At 46.0% G+C, this 20,573-nt stretch overlaps 1 gene segment (V, D, J or C); it reads right to left on the bottom strand.

The window, feature by feature from the left end:
• Window positions 1-3,146: 3,146 nt before the first annotated feature.
• Window positions 3,147-20,572, bottom strand: LOC140716618 (Ig heavy chain C region-like). The segment is given in 7 exon segments: window positions 3,147-3,847; window positions 4,503-4,823; window positions 6,390-6,707; window positions 6,796-7,098; window positions 11,420-11,719; window positions 12,597-12,908; window positions 20,148-20,572. Coding segments are annotated over 6 exon segments (1,746 nt in total).
• Window position 20,573: the final 1 nt, after the last annotated feature.

Below are 20,573 nucleotides of genomic sequence, written 5' to 3'. Positions count from 1 at the left end.
GACCTACCTTAGCTGGTCCTACCAAAGTGCAACACCTCACACTTGTCTGCATTAAATTCCATCAGCCACTATTCAAACTATTTTACCAAATTTTCCAGATTGCATTACAAGCTCTGATAGTCTTTCTTGCTGTCCAACACAGCCACAATTTTGGTGTCAATTGCAAATTTGCTGATCCAGTTAATCATGTTATCATCCAGATCATTGATACAGATGACAAACAACAATGGACCCAGCACCGATCCCTGCGAGACTCCGCTCGTCACAGGCCTCGAGTCAGAGAGGCAACCATCTACTATCACTCTCTGGCTTCTCCCACAAAGCCAATATCCAATCTAATTTGCTGCCTCATTTTGAATGCCATGCGACTGAACCTTCCTGACCACCCTCCCATTTGGGACCTTGTCAAATGCCTTGCTAAGGCCCATGTATATAACATCCACAGCGTTTCCTTCATCAACTTTCCTCGTAACTTCCTCAATAACCTCCATAAGATTGGTTAAACATGCCCTACACATATAAAGCCATGCTGACTATCCTTCATCTGTCCATGTCTATCCAAATACACATATATCCGGTCCCTTAGAAGACCTTCCGATTGCCTTCCCACAACAGGTGTCAGGCTCACTGGCCTAAATTTCCTGGTTTATTTTTACTACCTTTTTTAACCAATGGAACGTCAGCTATTCTCCAGTATCTCACCTGGTGTTAAAGATGTTTTAAATTTCTCTGCTAGCCACCCGCCCCCTCCCCACAATCCTTAATTTGCTTAAATACAGTAAACCTCCTCCTCTGTAATCTGTAAAGGGTCCATGTCCTCGCTTCTGCTTTGCCTCACTTCTATAGACTCTCTGTCCATCTCCCAAATAAATACAGACACAAAAAATCCATTGATGATCTCCCCATCACTTTTGGCACCACACATAGATTACCATTCTGATCTTCTGGAGAACCAATTTCTTCCCTTGCAATCATTGTGCTCTTGACATATCTGTCGAGTCCTTTGGGATTCCCCTTCACTTTGTCCGCTAGGACTACCTCGTCCTTTCTTTTAGCCCTTCTTATTTCTTTCTTAAGTGTTTCCTTACATTTCTTATACTCCATAAGTACCTCATTTGTCCATACCTGCCTATACCTGCTGAGCACTTTCTTGTACTTCTTAACCAGGGCCTGAATAAGAAATCAAGTATCGCACACACTCTGTTGGGATTTCTATGTACTGATTAAGGAAACTTTCCTGAATACATTTGACAAATTCCATCCCTTTTGTAGTATGGGAGTCCAAGTCAAAATGTGAAAAGTTGAAATCACCTACTATCATAACCTTATGTTTCTTGCAATAGTCTGTGATCTCCCCACAATTTGTACCTGCAGGATGGTTTACAATATAGCCCCATTAACATGGCCATATCTTTCCTATTCCTCATTTCCACCTGTAAAGCCTCACAAGAGGAGTTCTCCAGTCTCTCCTGATTGAAAACGGCTGTGACAATTTCACTGATGTGTAATGCCATACCTCCGCCTTCAATCCCTCCCACTCGGTTGCATCTAAAACAATCGAACCCCAGACTACTGTGCTGCCTGTCTTGCCTCTCCTGCAACCAAGTCTCACCAATGGCCACCATATCATAATTTCTTGTGTTGAGCTCTGCCCTGTGCTCATCTGCCTTTCCTACAATAATACTTGCTTTGAAATATACGCAGCTCAGAACATTACCCACTGTCACGTGACGGGTCAAAGAACCAGCAGAAATGGAAAACACATTGGAGTCTGGTATTGCTATAAACTAATAATGTTGATTAGTAACTATGCAATACAGTACTATAAATGCAGATATATTTGAACAGATTACTGAGATGTGTGTGTTTGTGTAACTTGGAGTGAAACAAGGCTCTTTCAAACCCAGGGGTAAATGGATAGAGTCTTACGATGATAAGGAGAGTTCTGTTCAGTTCAAGGTAGTTATTTGAGTAGTGTTGTAGAGAGAGAGAGAGATGATGCCATCGATTTTCCCATTGTCTTCCGTGGTCTTCCGAAATATCTGTTGTTCTCCGAAGTCCTGTAGAAGTCACCGACTGTGATTATAATAACATGTGACCATTCTTCAGTGATGGAATTATCACCCAGATGAGGGTGGACACATAAATAACTCCCCACCGGTCACACCTTTTCACACTGCTAGAGCCACTGATAGATTTCCCCAAATCGATCCTCCAAAAGCCCCCAGCTTCCTGTGGGCGCAACAAAGCTTGTTCAGTGTTCGAAACTGTGTGTCTCTGTGTCTCAGTGGACCTGGTTGTTATCTCCACATGTTGGACACCAGCTGTCCATCAACCTACACCGTCCTTCTCTCTCTGCAAGAACTTTGCAAGCAGGCAAATGTCCTTGGAAAGGTAAACAACTTGTGGAGAAACCACAACATCAATCTTTCGAGCAATATCTGTCTCTCTCATTGCATTGGACACCTCCCTCTCTCTCTTTTTAACAGCTCAAACAGTGTCCAAAAGCCAGTCTCATTCCCCCGACATTTTAAAGTGATAGACCACAGAAAATATGAATCCTAGGGGTACATAACACTCACACCACACTCAACTTTTTGATTCCTGACTTTGTCTGATGTCTGAACAAACTCTGACTCCACAACCTCTCCACGATCTGTTCCTGCACTCTGGTTCTCATCTCCAGCAACTCTAGTTTAACCAGCCCCCTCCCCTACCATGCAGCACAAGCAAACCTTCCCACTAGGATATTAGTCCCGCTTCAGTACAGATGCAAACCATCTGCCATGGCAGACGGAGGTTTAACTGTGCCTTTGCAATAGAACAGTTCCCAGCAATGATACATTTCATTTAGTTAGCGACACACAGGCACCAGATGAGGAGCAGCAATCTTAGTGGGGACAAGGAGCCCTCAAACAGCAATCCGACATATTTGACACAGATATGACATTTGGTCAGTGGTTTCAACTCTCAACTCTTTGTCAGATGTCGTAGGTTCTAATTTCTTTGACCATTAGTTGACAGTTGATGCAGGAAGGGTTTAGACGCCAGTGATATAAAGACACCGACTTCTCACTGTGTGGGTCACCAACGACACCTCATGTTGAAAGTTCCTTATTTCCCATTTCCAAAAATCACAACCAAGACATTTTCAAGTTATATTTATTGAACTTGGATCAGTACATTGACAGATACAAAGATTTAATACATTGTGCAGTCCCAGACAGGGTTGAAATCCATTCAAACATGGCAGAAGAAGGTCTGAGAATGTACACACAAACTCAAAGATTTGTGGTGAATCATTTTTGTAGTTTAATTTGGTTCTTGATCTTAATTTCATTCTTAATTATTCTGAAAGGTCCAGATCTTAAACATGTTTTAATCAGCAAAATAACCCTCTGTGATAATTAATAATCATAAAACTAACAAAACTAGGGTTTCATGGATTGAGTCACACAGTGTTACACACAAGATTTAAAACTATCAGTCAGAACAAGTGAGAGATTGACCAGGGTTGGTTTGCTGTCAGATTTATTGATGCTTCGGAACAGGTTGGTTGTGAGCGACTCATGACCCACCACACAGGAGAAAGTGGTGCCGCTCTTCCACTCCTCAGGAGAAACCTTCAGCTGACTGGTCATTGTGTTCCAGCCTTTTCTGGGGTCCTTGGTCACCGGCTGGTTCACAAACCCTGTCTTCAGAAGGGTGTCATTGGCCATCCAGGCCACATAGATCTCTGCGGGAGAGAACTTGGTGACCAGGCACATCAAGGTCACAGTCTGATCGGTGTCTACCTCATCCGATGATGGGAGGAGGAGGTAGACATGAGGACGAGTCACAACATCACCTGGAACAGAGAGAATCTCAGTTAGAATGAATCTTCCAATAATTCCCTCCCTACCCGACACATTCTGGTCTTGTACCAACATGAACAATTTCTAAATCTGAGACACTTCACTTTATCTGAAAGTAAAGGCTTTTCCCTTTCTGCTCATCATTGGGATTTGTGGAGTGGAAATCTTGAACCTGCTGCATTTTACTTCTTCCAGCGAGGTTAGTCCATTCAGTTCAATCAATGGGAGTCGCTGAACACAGCAACTCGACAGAAAGTGGAACTCAGCCCCTGGACTTGCATCATCCTGTGCTGTTTGTTCCATCTCCCCTGGAGCAGGGGTGGCAGTCTCAGCTGTGTACGTGTGAGAGGGAGTGAGAACCTGTGGAACTCTCTCCCACAGAAAGCACTTGAAGAATTATCATGTAATATATTCAAGAATGGGTTGTGTATACTTCTTCATGTGAATGGGTCAAAGGATATCTGAAGAAAGCAGGAACAGGAATTGAATTTGGATGATCAGCTGAGAACAGACTGAATGGTTGAGCAGATCGAGAGACCCAATGACCTACTCCTGTTCTCATTTTCTATGGTCTATCACCCTGCTGGATGGTGATAAATCTGTCATATTACTGAGATCAGACTCACACTGAATTCTGTCCACACGTACCTGTGTCCTTCCTGATGTATTTCTTCACCGGTCTTGGCAAACTCTCATCCTCTATCACACAGGAGTACTCAGCCCCACTGTTCCACTCTGCAGCAGGGACTGTCAGTCTGCTGGTGATCATGTCTTCATCTCCGTTGCTGTCTGGACCCACAGTCCTCACCCCATCTTCCCTCTTCCTTCCGTCCACCTGCCAGGTTACACTGAATCCCAGTAAATCACTGTGAACCACCTCACACAGAATGGTCACTGTCCTCTTTGTCCAGATCTCTTCGAAGGAAGGTTTGCTTAAAGTGACCGAGAGGTGGGTATCTGAACATTCATCTGGGAGAAATGTCACAATTATTATTTCATCATTCCCCAATAGATGAGTTTCTCACTGACAAGACCAGCATTTCTGTTCATCTCTGGTCAATGATTTGCCAGTTGTATCAAGATGAGATGAGACCAATCTACATTGGTGAAGAAAGGAATCTCCCCTATTGAGCAGACAGGGTAAACACCCTGAGGGAACGTAAATGAGCAAGATTGGTGCTTACATTGTTTTTGTAGTTTCATGGTCACTTAAACTGTTACCAGCAACTTATTAAAACAAATACAGAAAATAACCAGTATTTCAGACTGTGTCGGTGGAACAGGAACAAAGTTTCAAGTGAAAATATTTCTGAAAATACACTTCATATTTCAAAATGGAAGTAGCAGAAAGATTTACTTTTTGTCACAAATGCTTAAAAATACCTTTTTTCCCTCAAGGTGTAACTAACATTTGCTTCTGCTTTGTCGGAATGTTGTGTATTCAAGCCACCCTCCAGAGGCTTCTACACATTGTCCAGGCTGACTATTCCCACACAGGAGCAGAGGGAGAGCTGCTCTGCTGGAAATTCAGTCACAACTGAGGCACTAATCGGAGGCTGGGATTATGTTCGAAGGCAGAGGGAGGGAGCATTTTGAAGACAAGTATCAGTGATCTCCAGAGTGCCTGTCCAGTGAAATGATCCAGATTCCCCTCAGGTTATGAAAGTATTTTCTGGGATACACTTATTTCTATGGTGAAAGCCTGGATTATGTTGGTTGAAAGCAGAAACAAACAGATGATTGGCCATTTTTCAGTGTCATTTGAGATTAAAAAGATTAAGGCGTTGAGGGTGAAGGTGAAATTAGGAATTCGGCTCACTACTCTATGAGGCTTCACTCACCTCAGCACTGAACTGACTCTGCAGCTGCAGCCTGCAGCCATCGGCTCTCACCTCAGCACTGAACCTGGCTCCGTGGCCGTGGCCTGCAGCCATCGGTCTCCTGGACCGGTTGCAGTGCTGAACTGGTGACGTGGCTGTGGATTTACTTTAGGGGACTCTGTGGTTCAGGTTCTGTGAATTGCTTGTTTAAAGTTTATTGTTTGCACAACTTGAATTTTAGAATTATAGAGTTACACTGCATGGAAACAGACCCTTTGGTCCAAGGAGTCCATTCTGACCAAGATTCCCCATCCACACTAGTCCCATTTGCCACTGTGTGACCCATAACCTTCTAAACCAGAGGTTCACAAACTGGGGTGTGCAAACCACTTGGTTCATGGTCGGGGTCCATGGCATAGAAAAAGGTTGGGAGCCCTTCCAATCCATGTACCTGTCCAACTGTTTGTTCATTTCCACACATTGGATGTTTGACTCTGAATTCTATTGTGTTTCTTTGTTTTGTGACTGCCTGCGAGAAGAGAATCTCAAGGTTGTATATGGTGCACAGACTTTGATGATAAATGTACTTTGTACTTTGAACTTTATCAGTTCCCTCAAATAACTAAACCAGAACTACACTGTGATTTAGTGTTGACCTTGAATTCATAGCACAATGTAAACAATTTCAATAATGGGGTGAGTACCAGGACCCTACCTGGGACGTTCTTCACTTGCTTCTTGATACTGCTGTTGGAGGGGGGATGATTCACTGTACAGCTGAAGACTGATTCTGTCTCCCACTCCTGTAAACTCACAGTCAGGAAGTGTCTGACACTGAAAGTCCACCCCTGCTCCAGAGCGGTCGGTGTAGCGCTGGTGTTGGAGGTGATCACGGTGCTGCCTTTCTTCCAAATGACATTTATTTGGTCCGGGTAGAATCCAGAGACCACACACTCCAGTGTGGCCATTTTCCTTTTCTTGGTCTCTTCCTGAGGTGGAGGCAACAGACTGACCTTGGGACTTTTTATCTCGACTGGAATAGACAAGAAAACAAATGAAATGTCAAACATTTTGACTCAGGTAACTAATGCTGGCCATTTAATCACTGGTCTCTCACCCACCTTTGGTACTATTGGTCTGTGCTGACACTCGGGAAGATGAAGGAGATTCCTGAGCAGAGCACTCGTACTCCACCCCACTGAACCACTCCTCCACACTGATCTGGAGTTCGCTGAGCACTCTGTATCGCGACCCGTCCCTCTCCGCTTGATGGGTGTGAATTCCTTTTGTTTTCTCCTTCCCGCCCACGTGCCAAGAGATGTGGATATCTTCGGGATCTGTACAGATAACCGTGCACTTTATGGTAGCAGTCTTGTCGATCCACATCTCTTCAATGTCGGGATTTTGAATAAAGACTGACAATTCTGTGGATTAGAAATGGAAATGCTCAGAATCTTATGGAGATATTTCTATTGGATGTGTTAGGTCAAGACAGATCATCAGTACATGACAGATGCATTTACTGCAAACAGAATAACAGAAACACCCAGGACTGAATCACGTGTCTCATATCCCTCCAAGTTTTGATTCAGAAAAGAAAATCAGAACAAAGGATGTGCTAACTCAGTTTCGAATCCCTTTCTAATAACTGTACCAATTGGTTCACTGTGAGACAGAGAAGCATGCAAATTTCTCAGCAGAGACACAGCTCAGTATATTCTTTGCTTGGAGACTCAGTGCCATTGATTAGTAACAATGAACACTGTGAATCAATGAGAATCCCTTTCTCCACCTGGGCTGAGCCTGGGATTCACTCAGTTTAATAACTTCACATCCTGACATTCCAGTCTTACTGTGGCTGTGCCTCTCCCCATCTCTGCAACCTTCATCACCCACACAAACTTCAGAAAACATTGTATTCTTTCAACTCTGCTCAATCATACATGGGCACTACTTCTGCTGGTGCCTGTGATTTTAGCATTCGTGCTGACAAACACTGAAGCCTCTGTCTCTCTTGAAATGAGCAGCCATGGTCAGAGTGTATCGTTAAGTTGCTGGGCTGATGAACTGGCAAAATGGGTTCAAATCCCAACCTGGTGGATGGGAGTTTAAATTCAATTCATCAATGCTTTTTGGAATAGAAAGATGTCTACGGAGGTATTTGTAGTGTCATTCCCTGTGATAACTTCCGGAGAGAAGTCCCATCTGATCCGGCTGGTCTGCGACTCTAGACCTGCAGCAACACGGCTGAACCTGAATCACCATCAGGAATGAGGCAGCAAGTCCCTCAGTTCCAGAGTGATCAGTGATTGATAGGAAATGATAAATGAATAAAACAGCTCTTTGATCAAGTGTTGGGTCGCCTGTCCTCTGGGTTAGTGTCGGATTTGTGTGAAGTTGTTGAGGCCGTCTCCCAATGCACGATCTTCAGTTCACGGACATTGCAGCTCTCTGCACTTTGTGTACACCATTTACACACTTGGTCACCTTCGGGAACGTGGATGTTTTTGCTCTTTGACATTTAGTGTGGAGGCTGATTGTGTTTGTGTCATGGTTGAGTCCTTCACTGAGACTGTGAGTCAGTGTCTTTGTCTGAAGAAAGAGCAGATGTAACACACACAGTTCCAGTCTGACTGGGACAGATCATCTGACAAAGTATGATATGTATTTCTTAATTGTAAGGGGATTTCTTCTTTTTCTTTGTTACTGTGTATGTAATCAAAATGGCTTCTTTGTTTTGTTAAAAGTAGGAATGCTTCTTTGTTGCGAGAGAGTGCTGGAAGCTTGTTTGGGTTAAAATTTACTGATAACGAGAATTGTATTCCTTTGTAAACCAATTGGGGTTAATGTTGTTCTTTCTTCTGAGTCTGTAAGCTATTGTTGGTGGGCTTTTGGGCAGATCGGCACGAGGGGTTGAGAGAGAGAGGACGCGATGCTGTAAGCTGGGTGAGGAATGGACCCCAAGGGGGGGGGGGGGGGTCCAAGGCCAGGAGGTACCCGGAGGAGAGGAGACAGCGATAGATGTGCTTGGTTGACCACTTTGGGTGGTCCTGAGCTGCGAGTCGAGGAGTTCGGAGGGGATCGAATGGTGGCAAGAAGACTTCAGTAATTGAGCTCCAACGGTTGTGCACGAAGTGGTTTGGACTTTGATAAGTTTGGTGCCTTTTCTTTATTGTTTTCCCTTCATATATGCTGTATCGTTATTAATCACTTAGTTATAGTAACCTTTATAAATTGTACTCATTTAATCGCATATGGTGTACTGTCTGTTTTTGGGCGAGGCGGGGACATCGCACAGCATCCACACCAGCTGATTACCCAGTTTGGTGGGGCCGAAGGCTGCTCCCCCTAGACGAGAACGAGCTGAGCGAGCCTGAGGCAACCCAGAGGGTTACATAATCTTTCCCGTTTCAGTAAGATTATGAGCAATTTTCCTTTAAAACAGGAAGTCCATGCGTGCAGACTAGATGATCATTGTTGTTGTGTAATATCACATATTTGCAAACCACGGTGTACACTGAAGGGTCATGGAATTGTGAATCCCAGTTTAATCAGCACTGTGTTGTTGTTAAACATGTTTTGGCAGGTTTCTCAGTTAGGTCCCATATCAGCCTGGTCTTGATGTTCAGCAGTCCCTGGGAAATGTGATCCTCTCATAAAACCTGACCGAGTAAAGATCTCTCCCCTTAGTGCTGAATGCTGGTGTTATTCCACAAGAAGCATATAATCCTGTCAATGCTTGGGTAATTCTATCAAAACATTATCCTTTGGACATTTCTTGGGATCACTGAGGTTCCCTCTTGGACTGAATTCAGTGTCCAGCACATGGATCAATGTAATTTTGCAATCGAACAGGAGACTGGGTAGACCCCTGTGTCTTGTCTCACCAATTTGTCTTGTGCCCAACATTATCAAAGGGTCATCCGTCCTTTGACTGAGTCAATTTGGAATTTCAGCCCCGTCATCTTCATCACCTCGTGCCTCACAGCCACTGGGTGAAAAACTGGTTCCAGTTCTTGCTGACCGGAGTCAGACAGGAGGGAATCTGGCCAAGGAAACTGGAATTGGGATCTGAGTCACACTGAAGCAACAATGTACACAAATGAATGAGTGTATGGACAACCAGAAACACAAGAGATTCTACAGATGCTGGAAATCTTGAACAACACACACAAAATGTGAGTTCACACAAAATGTGAACACGGGAAGTCAAGCAGCATCTATGGAGGGAAATAAACAGTCGATCTTTTGGGCCGAACGGCTTCACCGGTACTGGAAAGGAAATGGGCAGAAGCCAGAATAAGAGGTGAGTAGAGTGGAGAGGAATACATTCTGTCAGATGAGAGGTGAGACCAGGTGAGGGGGAAAGGGTGTGGATGGGGAGTGGGTATGAAATAAGAAGCTGGTAGGGGATCAGTGAAAGAGATAAATGGCTGAAGCAGAAGCAGAAGGAATCTGACAGGACAGTGCACTATGGAGGAAAGTGTTCAAGAGGAGGGGAACCAAATGTAGATGATGGGCAGATGAGGAGAAGTGATAGAATGAGGCGGTATCTAATATGGTGATTAGAAAAAAAGGAGAATAAAGAACTGGGGTAGATTACTGGAGGTTGCAGAAATTAGAACTCAAGCTATCAGGTTGGCAGATATCTGGATGGAATATGAGGTGTTGCTGCTCCAACCTGACTTTGGCCTCACCATGGCAGTAGAGGAGACCATGGACAGACATGTCAGAATGGGAATGGGAAGTCAAATTGAAAAAGGTGGCCACAAGGATAATAGAAAGTCGAATAGAAATGTGATTGGAGAGGTAGTCCATTTGAATCATGTGTTTTCTTCTCTTTCTGTTAAATTTCCATCCCAATGGATACCAGGGGCAGGTCTGGAATCCAGTAAGTAGATTGTAATGAAATCAATGATGAATTGTATATGCAGCCAATCACTTTATTTCACACTTTCCTGCTGAACAATGATACTCTTGGGTTGAACCATCTGAGAATGTTGCATTGAGATTACTCTGGTAAAAGAACCTTGGCACAGGCTTCAAAAAACAGCTGGGACAGTTTCCACCTGGAAATGGAAGATTCATAGATTTAAGTGTTAGATATTTTCAGCTCTCTTCCCATGCTTGGAAAAAGGGAGCCCCACATATTCCCACTCTCTATCCTCTGTATATCGCATCCTATCAAGATGAGGTTATGTCAGCCATGATAAATGCATGTGCTCTCTGACCCTGGTCAAGGATCTGAGGACACAAGTTCACAACATTCACTCGAGGACTGGGCATCAATTCAAAAATAATCCAGGCACCTACATTTCAGTGAGTGGACAATCGACAGAAACACTGGAACACTGGAACCAAAGTCTGGGGACTGAAGCAAATACAAAATTGCAGAGATAATTTTTGAGGAACTTACACCGAAAAGACAGTGAAAAGGGGAAAGGGAGATTTTCTCCAGATGGAAAAGCATGAGATGTGAGCTTTGCTCACTAACTTATTTTCATTATAACTACAAACAGAGACAACTACAACTATTGAGACACATTCGACAGGTGACCCTAATCTTACACCTTTCCTGCCCAGTAGATGGGGTTAAAGCTGCTGGTGATATGAGTTGATTCAAAGTGCAAAGATCATCTGTACATCACTCAACCAGATTGACAGTAGGGACAGGAATTGTGTGGGAGTATCAGTTAGGTAGTTTAGTGCTGTAAGTTAATTAATTTTTCTTCAGACATCACTCACCCTCTTGATACGTCATGTTGACCTGACCACTGAAACCGGAAGGTGCGTGCTTCACTTCACAAGTATATTTCTGTTTCTTGGTCCATTCCTGCACGGGCACTGTCAGGTAAGCGATTGTTTCAAATCCACCATCAGATCTCCGAGTGGAAGGGAGAACGATGCCTTCTTGGGCAGATCCAGCTTTTTTCCAGGATACTTCAATGTCGTCGGGAGAGAATCCAGATATCACACAGCCCAGGACAGCATTTGCTTGACTGTGGATCACCTCCCGGGGTGGAACAAGGGAGCTGAGCTTCGGAGCTGTAACACATTTAATATCTGTCAGTACATGATTGCTTGGCCCATGCTTTGGACTTCATTCCCCTCATCCCAGGCTAGTTCCCCAGTTCCAGCCCTCTCAAGAATGTTGTTAATTTACAGCTGATCTGATGATCTGATGGCTCACACCAGTGAGTGGGAGGGCTGGGTGTATCACTTGGGCCTCCCAGCAGTGTGTCCCACTATGCTATGATAATGCAGAGAGGTGGGTCATGGGGTTGAGGTGCAGACCTGCCGTGATCTCATTGTTTAATGGAGAATTACTGATACCAGCTCCTGTGAGCAGGAGTACATGGTGTGGTACTGTTTCCACTGGCGAGTTTGGGAAAAACAATTTTAGGTTCAATGGGAAAGAAGAACAGATGGACAGGAGGGAATTATTTTGTTGTAACTGCAAAGGCTGGTTCAGATTTGTGAGAAGATGGCTAAAGAAGGGCAGTGGAGTGGATTCCTGCAGCACATTCACAAGGGATGCTTTTACCAGAAGAGGGGGCAGCTGCAGGGTGAAGGGGAAAGTGCAGGAGGAGTGGGGTAAAGTTTAAATTGTTGTTCTGTGTGCAGGGGTACGATGGGCCAGCGGTCTCTGTATGTGTACAGGAGCTGATCTGTAGGGAGGGTTTAGTGGTAGGGTGTGGTGGAGAGGCTCCTGAAATTAGACAATGGAGTGGATACAATGGAGGCAGATCCTGATATCCAGTTTTGTGCTCATATCGACTTTCATACGTTTCTCACTGCCATTGTAAGAGCAGAATAAAGGAGTTAGTTGCCATGCTCCTACATTATCTGACAAAGCTTCCTACTCCAGATTTATGTTCTAACATCAGTTCAGCTTTAAATATAAATTATTTCTGATACTAACGTTGAGGTTGAGGTTTCTGCCACTCCGCTGTCTCAATCTCGTTTGGCTCGTACCCTGCCTTGCAGTAGTAGACTTTATTCTTCCAGTCTGCCGCAGAGACTTCGAGCAAGCTGCTCATCGTGTACTTTGAATTTTGCCCCAACACCGCTGGGTATTTCTTGATTCCTGTGGTGATGTCCCCACTGTTAGTGGACCATGACTGACTGATGCTCTCAGGCTGATAGTCCTTGACCAGACAGAGGAGCCTGATGCCTTGGTCAGATTCTGTGTTGCAGGAAGATGTGATGTAGACTGATGGCACAGACTTGACCTCTGAAATAGAAAGAAATTCACAGATGGTTCCCTGAATAAATGCATTACCAACAGAGAAAGGAGACGTTATATAAAGCAGTAATTCTCAAAATTATTCACCCCATCAAACAAAGGCAATATCACATTAACACTCAGCTGTGAGTCTGTGTCGCTGAGGTAGGAGGGTGTGGATCAATCCCACAGTGGTAACTTGGACACACAGTCCAGTCCAACACTTCAGTGCAGGACTGAGGCAGTGACCCAATGTCCGATTGGTCGGATTTCAGTCAAAATACCAAAGTGACAATCTGTCTCTCATCCAAATACAATTCCTGATTCTGAAAAGTCTGTTAGCCCCTGATCAGCAGAGTTTACAGAAGAAGTAAGATTTAGAAGTAACTTATTTGAATAATTCTGATCTGTTCAGTGTTGCTGTTGATGAGAGGAGTGATTGGTGTGGATATAGTGGTACCTGGTCTCCAGCACCATGTGTGCAATATACTGGAGGTTGGAAAATGGTCTCTGCTTCTGAAATTCAACTCAACAGACTACATTATACAGCTGACACTGCCTCACATATTTACCGTGTGTGACTGAGCAAGAATTTCAACCCCACTGAGCCTGTGGAAACTACTGAGTAACCGGGAGGGAATGGTAACTTGCATCAGAAAGGACAGAGGAACTGTGGAAATATATTAGTCCAGACTCTGTGGAGAAGTGTTGGCCAACACATGAGATTCCTGGGCAGATAGAGAAATCTCAAAATGGTGTTAGATGTAGGTGATATTCTCACTGAATGACCAGCCCAGAGAGTCCTGTGAGGAAATGCGGGTTGTGTCAATTCACAACCACTTCAGGTGCAAAATACACTTGAAAGCACTGGTTCTCAATTCAATTCACTGGAAAAGGAGAAGTGTTGACTTAACAAGGTAGGTAAAAGTGTCAGGATCAATTAATTAATTGACCAATTGACAGCTTTGACAGGTGGATATTTTGAGGAGATGTGGTTTGACCAGTTGTCAGAATTACCTTGTACAGTGTTGTGGACGTGGTTTGTACTAACCCACCAATGTGACATCATTTACCTCATGATTTACTCTGTCAATGACAGATTGTTGCTGGTGGATGAGGATAAAATCACCCAAAAAGACTGTGTGGACACAGCAGAACATGCAGGAACTCTGGGAGTAGGAGACTAGTGGGAGAGTACGTGTCAGACAGTGTGAATTGCAGTAGATGAGGCCTTTGTTGTCCAACAGTAAGATGGTCAACAGACACACACAGGCTTCAGATCGATTCTGCTATCGGAAGGGCAGCAAACTCAACATTTGTAGTAGAAGTGGAGTGATGGGAAGGTCACAATTTCAAATCAGGAGCAAAATAATGTGATATTCAGTTCACAGTATTCACTCCGGGACGAAGACCATAAAATATTAAAATCTGGATTTCAAATAGAATAAATGTAAATCAATAAATATAACATGTAAATAGGAATCAATATAATTTAACTGGTCAATAATGACAGCTGCATTGTTTAGAACCATTTCCAGTTGACTCTGGGGACTGTGAACTCAGAACATTTGCCTTCCTGAGCAAACACAGTTGATTCAGGTTGACAGGACAGGCAGAACAGAGAAATGGTCCCTTTCTCATTCCTTCAGACTGAGCCTGAAACAACGAGTGAAATGCTGATGTCAGACTCCCCACCGGGGACACAACTTCTGTGAAACAGGGGGACAAGATGACCTGTGCTGTGGGTGAAGTGTCACAGGAGAGAAAGCACAGGGCACGGTGCCAACTGGACCACGTCCACACAGACCGGGCTGAATGGTGCTGGTTCTAACCTGCTGGGACTCTCCCCACACTGCTACACTGGGAAAGGTGGGACGCTGCTGGGACTCTCCCCACACTGCTACACTGGGAAAGGTGGGACGCTGCTGGGTTTCTGGACACTGGAGACTTGCGGTGAGGTGTATCGGGGCATCAGCATTAAAAAGCCTCAAGCAGCACCCTGCTGGGACTCTGGGTCCAGAACACCCTGACACTTGGTGCTTGGAAGTAGGTACAGAGGATTTGCCAGGGATAATTTTTAACACAGAGAGTGGTGAGTGCATGGAATGGGCTGCCAGCAATGGTGGTGGAGGCAGATATGATGGGGTCTTTTCAGAGACTCCTGGATAGGTACATGGTGCTTAGAAAAATAGAGGGCTATGGCTAACCCAAGGTAATTTCTAAAGTAAGTACATGTTCGGCACAGCATTGTGGGTGGAAGAGCTTGTATTGTGCTGTAGGTTTTCTATGTTTCTATTCTTGGTAATTGTGGGGAGGGGCAAATGTAGGAGTCTTGTGTCAATGTAACAGGTTTGAAATGTCTGGGAAACATTAAAGTTGATGTAAATTCCTGTGGCAACAATTAATTTAACATATTTTGCTTAAAATAATAAATCTGAAATGTACTAAAATATAATAATCTGCCAGAAATCATTCCTGACTAAATCCTTTCCCAAGGCTCAGAATCCCCAGTCAGATGAATGGGGAATGTGATCCTTTGTCAGGTCCAGCCTGTGAGGGAAATGTGGAGGTGGATTTCCCAGTGTTACCCTGGGAATTCCAGTAGGACCCGGTGTCATGTGGTAGAGTGTGGTAACAGCTCTGGAGGCATCTGTCACTCAGTAAATCCCGGGGTACAGTGGTCTGTGGAACTCTGGGACTGACTCCAGTGTAAGTGGCTGAACACTGGTGATTCCCTTTGGAATTGCCAGCCACAGCCAGCACCATTTCACCCACACTGTCCTCAGCCTCCCAGGTACACAGCAGCTCAGGAACGAGCTGGTCAGCTGAGGTCTGAGGAACCTCACTGCTCTTTATCGACGTTAACCCTTGAAAACAACAGAATTGCTGGACCAAGCATCTGGGACCATTTGGACAACCTACAAACAAATAGCGTCTGTCTATTCATCTACTGCACAATCAGGATTCAGATGAGGAGTTTCTAGTGGTGGGGAGCTTTAGGAACTGCAGGCTAAAAGTGACCATTCCCTTCCAACATCACCCAGACTAGATTGTCATGTTGTAGTTCAGTTTGTGGAGACAAGATGCAGACAAGTTTGAGGTTTAGTCCCACATATGAAGTGACACATTGCAGAAGTACTTGCTGGGTTCGGAAAGGCTCAGGGATGTTCTAGGGTTGTAGAAGTCAATGAAAAACACTGGTTTTCATCAAAACAAATTCAGTAAAATAAAACTGGAAACAGCATAGTTGCCAGAAATCAGACAGACAGAGTCTGGTGAAGGGTCACTGATGTGAAACATTAACTCTGTTTCTCACCCCACAGATGTTCCCTGAGCTGCTCAGTGTTGGCAGTGCAGGAGGCAGAATAATGTCAGTTGGTGAGAGTTGCAGCTGAGGATCTTTTACATCCCGGGACCAGCAAGTGGTAAGTACAGTTCTGACTGGATCAGTGTTCCTCTGGGTCTTTATAAAAACACCCATCAAACTGTCAGCAGGGTGCTGGTGTGAAGAGGGGAACTGGATTTGGGTGGGTCACAGGGTGCTGGGGTGAAGAGGGGAACTGGATCTGGGTGGGGCACAGGGTGCTGGGATGAAGAGGGGAACTGGATCTGGGTGGGGCACAGGGTGCTGGGGTGAAGGGGGAACTGGATCTGGGTGGGGCACAGGGTGCTGGGGTGAAGAGGAGAACTGGATCTGGGTGGATCACAGGGTGCTGGGGTGAAGAGGGGAACTGGATCTGGGTGGGGCACAGGGTGCTGGGGTGAAGAGGGGAACTGGATCTGGGTGGGGCACAGGGTGCTGGGGTGAAGAGGGGAACTGGATATGGGTGGGGCACAGGGTGCTGGGGTGAAGAGGGGAACTGTATCTGGGTGGGGCACAGGGTGCTGGGGTGAAGAGGGGAACTGGATCTGGGTGGGGCACAGGGTGCTGGGGTGAAGGGGGGAACTGGATCTGGGTGGGTCACAGGGTGCTGGGGTGAAGAGGGGAACTGGATCTGGGTGGGGCACAGGGTGCTGGGGTGAAGAGGGGAACTGGATCTGGGTGGGTCACAGGATGCTGGGGTGAAGAGGGGAACTGGATCTGGGTGGGTCACAGGGTGCTGGGGTGAAGAGGGGAACTGGATCTGGGTGGGGCACAGGGTGCTGGGTGAAGAGGGGAACTGGATCTGGGTGGGTCACAGGGTGCTGGTTTGAAGAGGGGAACTGGATCTGGGTGGGTCACAGGGTGCTGGGTTGAAGAGGGGAACTGGATCTGGGTGGGTCACAGGGTACTGGGGTGAAGAAGGGAACTGGATCTGGGTGGGTCACAGGGTGCTGGGGTGAAGAGGGGAACTGGATCTGGGTGGGGCACAGGGTGCTGGGGTGAAGAGGGGAACTGGATCTGGCTGGGTCACAGGGTGCTGGGGTGGAGAGGAACTGGGTCTGGGTGGGTCACAGGGTGCTGGGGTGAAGAGGGGAACTGGATCTGGGTTGGGCACAGGGTGCTGCGGTGAAGAGGGGAACTGGATCTGGGTGGGGCACAGGGTGCTGGGGTGAAGAGGGGAACTGGATCTGGGTGGGGCACAGGGTGCTGGGGTGAAGAGGGGAACTGTACCTGGGTGGGGCACAGGGTGCTGGGGTGAAGAGGGGAACTGGATCTGGGTGGGGCACAGGGTGCTGGGGTGAAGGGGGGAACTGGATCTGGGTGGGTCACAGGGTGCTGGGGTGAAGAGGGGAACTGGATCTGGGTGGGGCACAGGGTGCTGGGGTGAAGAAGGGAACTGGATCTTGGTGGATCACAGGGTGCTGGGTGAAGAGGGGAACTGGATCTGGGTGGGGCACAGGGTGCTGGGGTGAAGGGGGGAACTGGATCTGGGTGGGTCACAGGGTGCTGGGGTGAAGAGGGGAACTGGATCTGGGTGGGGCACAGGGTGCTGGGGTGAAGAAGGGAACTGGATCTTGGTGGATCACAGGGTGTTGGGTGAAGAGGGGATCTAGATCTGGGTGGATCAGCTCAGAAGAAATTTGCAATGAAATGATACTTGGGTATTTGTACAAAATAATTGATGTTGAATCAGTAGATCGGGGGAGATGGTCTGATTTTAGTCTGTATTGCAGTAAGTGGATATGACATCGGGTAGTATGAACAACAGATGGGAATTTTGTTTATTCATTTTTTGGGATCTGGGTTTTGCCGGTAAAGTCTGAATGAATTACACATCTGAGCTGCCATTCAGTGGACATTTGGAGACAAACACATTGATGGGTCAGGAGTCATAAATAGGCTCGAAGGGTAAGGATGAGAGATCTCCTTCCCTGAGGGACATCAGTAAAACTGAAGGGTCATCATTACTAATGACTAGATTTAAAAATAATACCAATTATTAAGATGTTGTAAATCTGACCACAGATCCAAATCTGCTGCAGATTATTCTGAAATTAGTTTATTTTTTTCTGTTTTGTTGTGGTGGTAACCGTGGACTGTTCATCCATCCCTCTGCACTACTCATCTGCTTTGATGTACTGCCCTGTTTCCCATCACTCCGAATCCAACCTTGTGCCTGTCCATTGGATCACTGTGTCCACGGTGGCCTGGACAATATTTCTCCTTCAATAACATCACCAGAACAGACTGTCTGATCGTTCTCACCTTGCAGATTGTGGATTCTGCTGTGTGCAGAGTGGCTCCACATTCCCGACTCTACAACAGGGCTGTACTTTGAAACTACTTCATTGCCTGTGAAGAGCTCGGGGACACCATGAAAGGTGTCTGTAAATGTCAGCACTTTATCTCACAACCACTTTTACTGAATCACCAGCAACACTGGTTAATGTCGGAAAGCACTTGTTAAACAAACCCAGTCGGGGGATGGAGGAGGGCAAGAAATTAGAGCAGTTGCTCCGTCTGTACACTGAGAATAAGCAGTTCATTTGAACAGTAAAGTTCAACTCGTGTCCCGTGAGCGTGTGATGAAACAGGTTGGGGGAAGCTTCACTCTATGTCTAACCTCTGCTGCCTCCGCCCTGGGAGGGATGGGGCAGTGCAGAAGGATCTTTCTATTTAATCCGTGGCTGCCAGGACAGGACATGGGAACTGTAATCTGCATTTAACTCATGCTCTGTGTACACTGGGGTGCTTGTTGGAATCCCTTTGAGGAAGAATTTCCCAGATTTACAAGATAAATACTGATTCCATTGAATGACAGAGCAGAGAGTGAGGCCATTCATCCAATAGTGTCTGTGCTTCCCTTAAACTGAGCAAACCCAATAAACCCATTGGTCTCTCTGCTCTTCCCTGTATCCCTACAAAAGGCGGATCTCCTCCTGTTCCCTCTCTACACTCACTATTGGCCACCACCATCATTCAGGCAGTGTGCTCCAGATCACAAACATTCATCAACAAACCTTCCCTTAAATGCTCGTCTATTACACATTATTGACTTGAACGCTGTCCTCCCCACCCCACCTGCACCACTCCTCCCTCCCCCACCCACCAATGCAAGGCTGCCCGGAATGTGTGAAGGAATTGTGATTTCAATTCCCTGCCTTACCTTTCCTGCACCACTTCCTCACTGCCTTCTCACGCCAAAATTCTTCCCCACCATACCCCACCTCCTCACCCATCAGGGAATAAAACTAAAACCTTAATCCCATCAATTAATCCTGGGATATCGCCGATACTTTTGCTGTATCCCGGGACGGACCTCACGCCGGACATTACATGATGGGACTGACACCCAGCTGTACCCTGGGGATATTGAGCCATCAACCAGATCATACATGTGTAACCATTCCCTCAGATTATGTCTCAATCCCATTACCTTCAACATGAAAGCAGCCGACAGTAAAACCCGATCCCAATAACTTGACACTGAACAGATCCATTGTTGTCACTGACAGGGAACGAGTTCAACTGCGCTGAAACGCTCAGCCCCTGAACGTGGCTTCAGTTGGTGTTGAGGAACAGAAGCCAGGCTTGAACCAAACACTGAGCTCACTCAGCACAACCGGCCGGTGTCAAGGCACAGTCTGGTGACAAGATCCAACCCCATTCCCCTGAGCCTGTCCCCGGTCTGTGGACAGTTCACTGGTGGGGTGGGGTATGTACCCTTGTACTGTTACTGGGCTCTAGAGAAACCCGCCGGTTCGGGGAGATTCATGTATTCGCTCTAAATATCTCACTGATATCAGTTAAATCACCGAATTCCCCAAAACCGTAAATAAATAAAATTCTAGTGCGTGAAGATAAATTTGAAAAGTTGGTCTTACCTGAAGTCACTGTCAGTGAGGTTCCTCCGCCCCAGTAGTCAAAATAATCACAGTGCCCCGTCTCCCCATTCACCCAGTGCAGTAACTTCACTTGCCCGTCACATCCAATAATCTCAGTAAAATGTCAACATGATCCCTGTCTGGACCGGGAGCAGCCGCTTCTTGGATTTCCATCCCAAAGTCCGTCCTTGTCTCTTCCTGGCGTGTGAATAAAACAGGCATTTTCACAGTTTTCCTGTCTGTGGACACCGGCTCCCGCCATCACCCGGAATCAGAGTCGAATCCTTTTTGAGTTTTTAATTGTCCAGGAATGGACATTTACACCCAGCAGTCCGAGTCAGGCTTCGGGGATTTGACTCTGGGAAGCAGCAATGCGGAATCGGTGGAGACAGACTGCGCTGCAGACGCTCCTTTGTCGGGACCAGT

This window comes from Hemitrygon akajei, chromosome 25 (assembly GCF_048418815.1).
Source record: "Hemitrygon akajei chromosome 25, sHemAka1.3, whole genome shotgun sequence".
Taxonomy (NCBI): domain Eukaryota; kingdom Metazoa; phylum Chordata; class Chondrichthyes; order Myliobatiformes; family Dasyatidae; genus Hemitrygon; species Hemitrygon akajei.
Note: the sequence above shows the minus strand (reverse complement) of the source record. Positions and strands in the feature narration are given on the sequence as shown.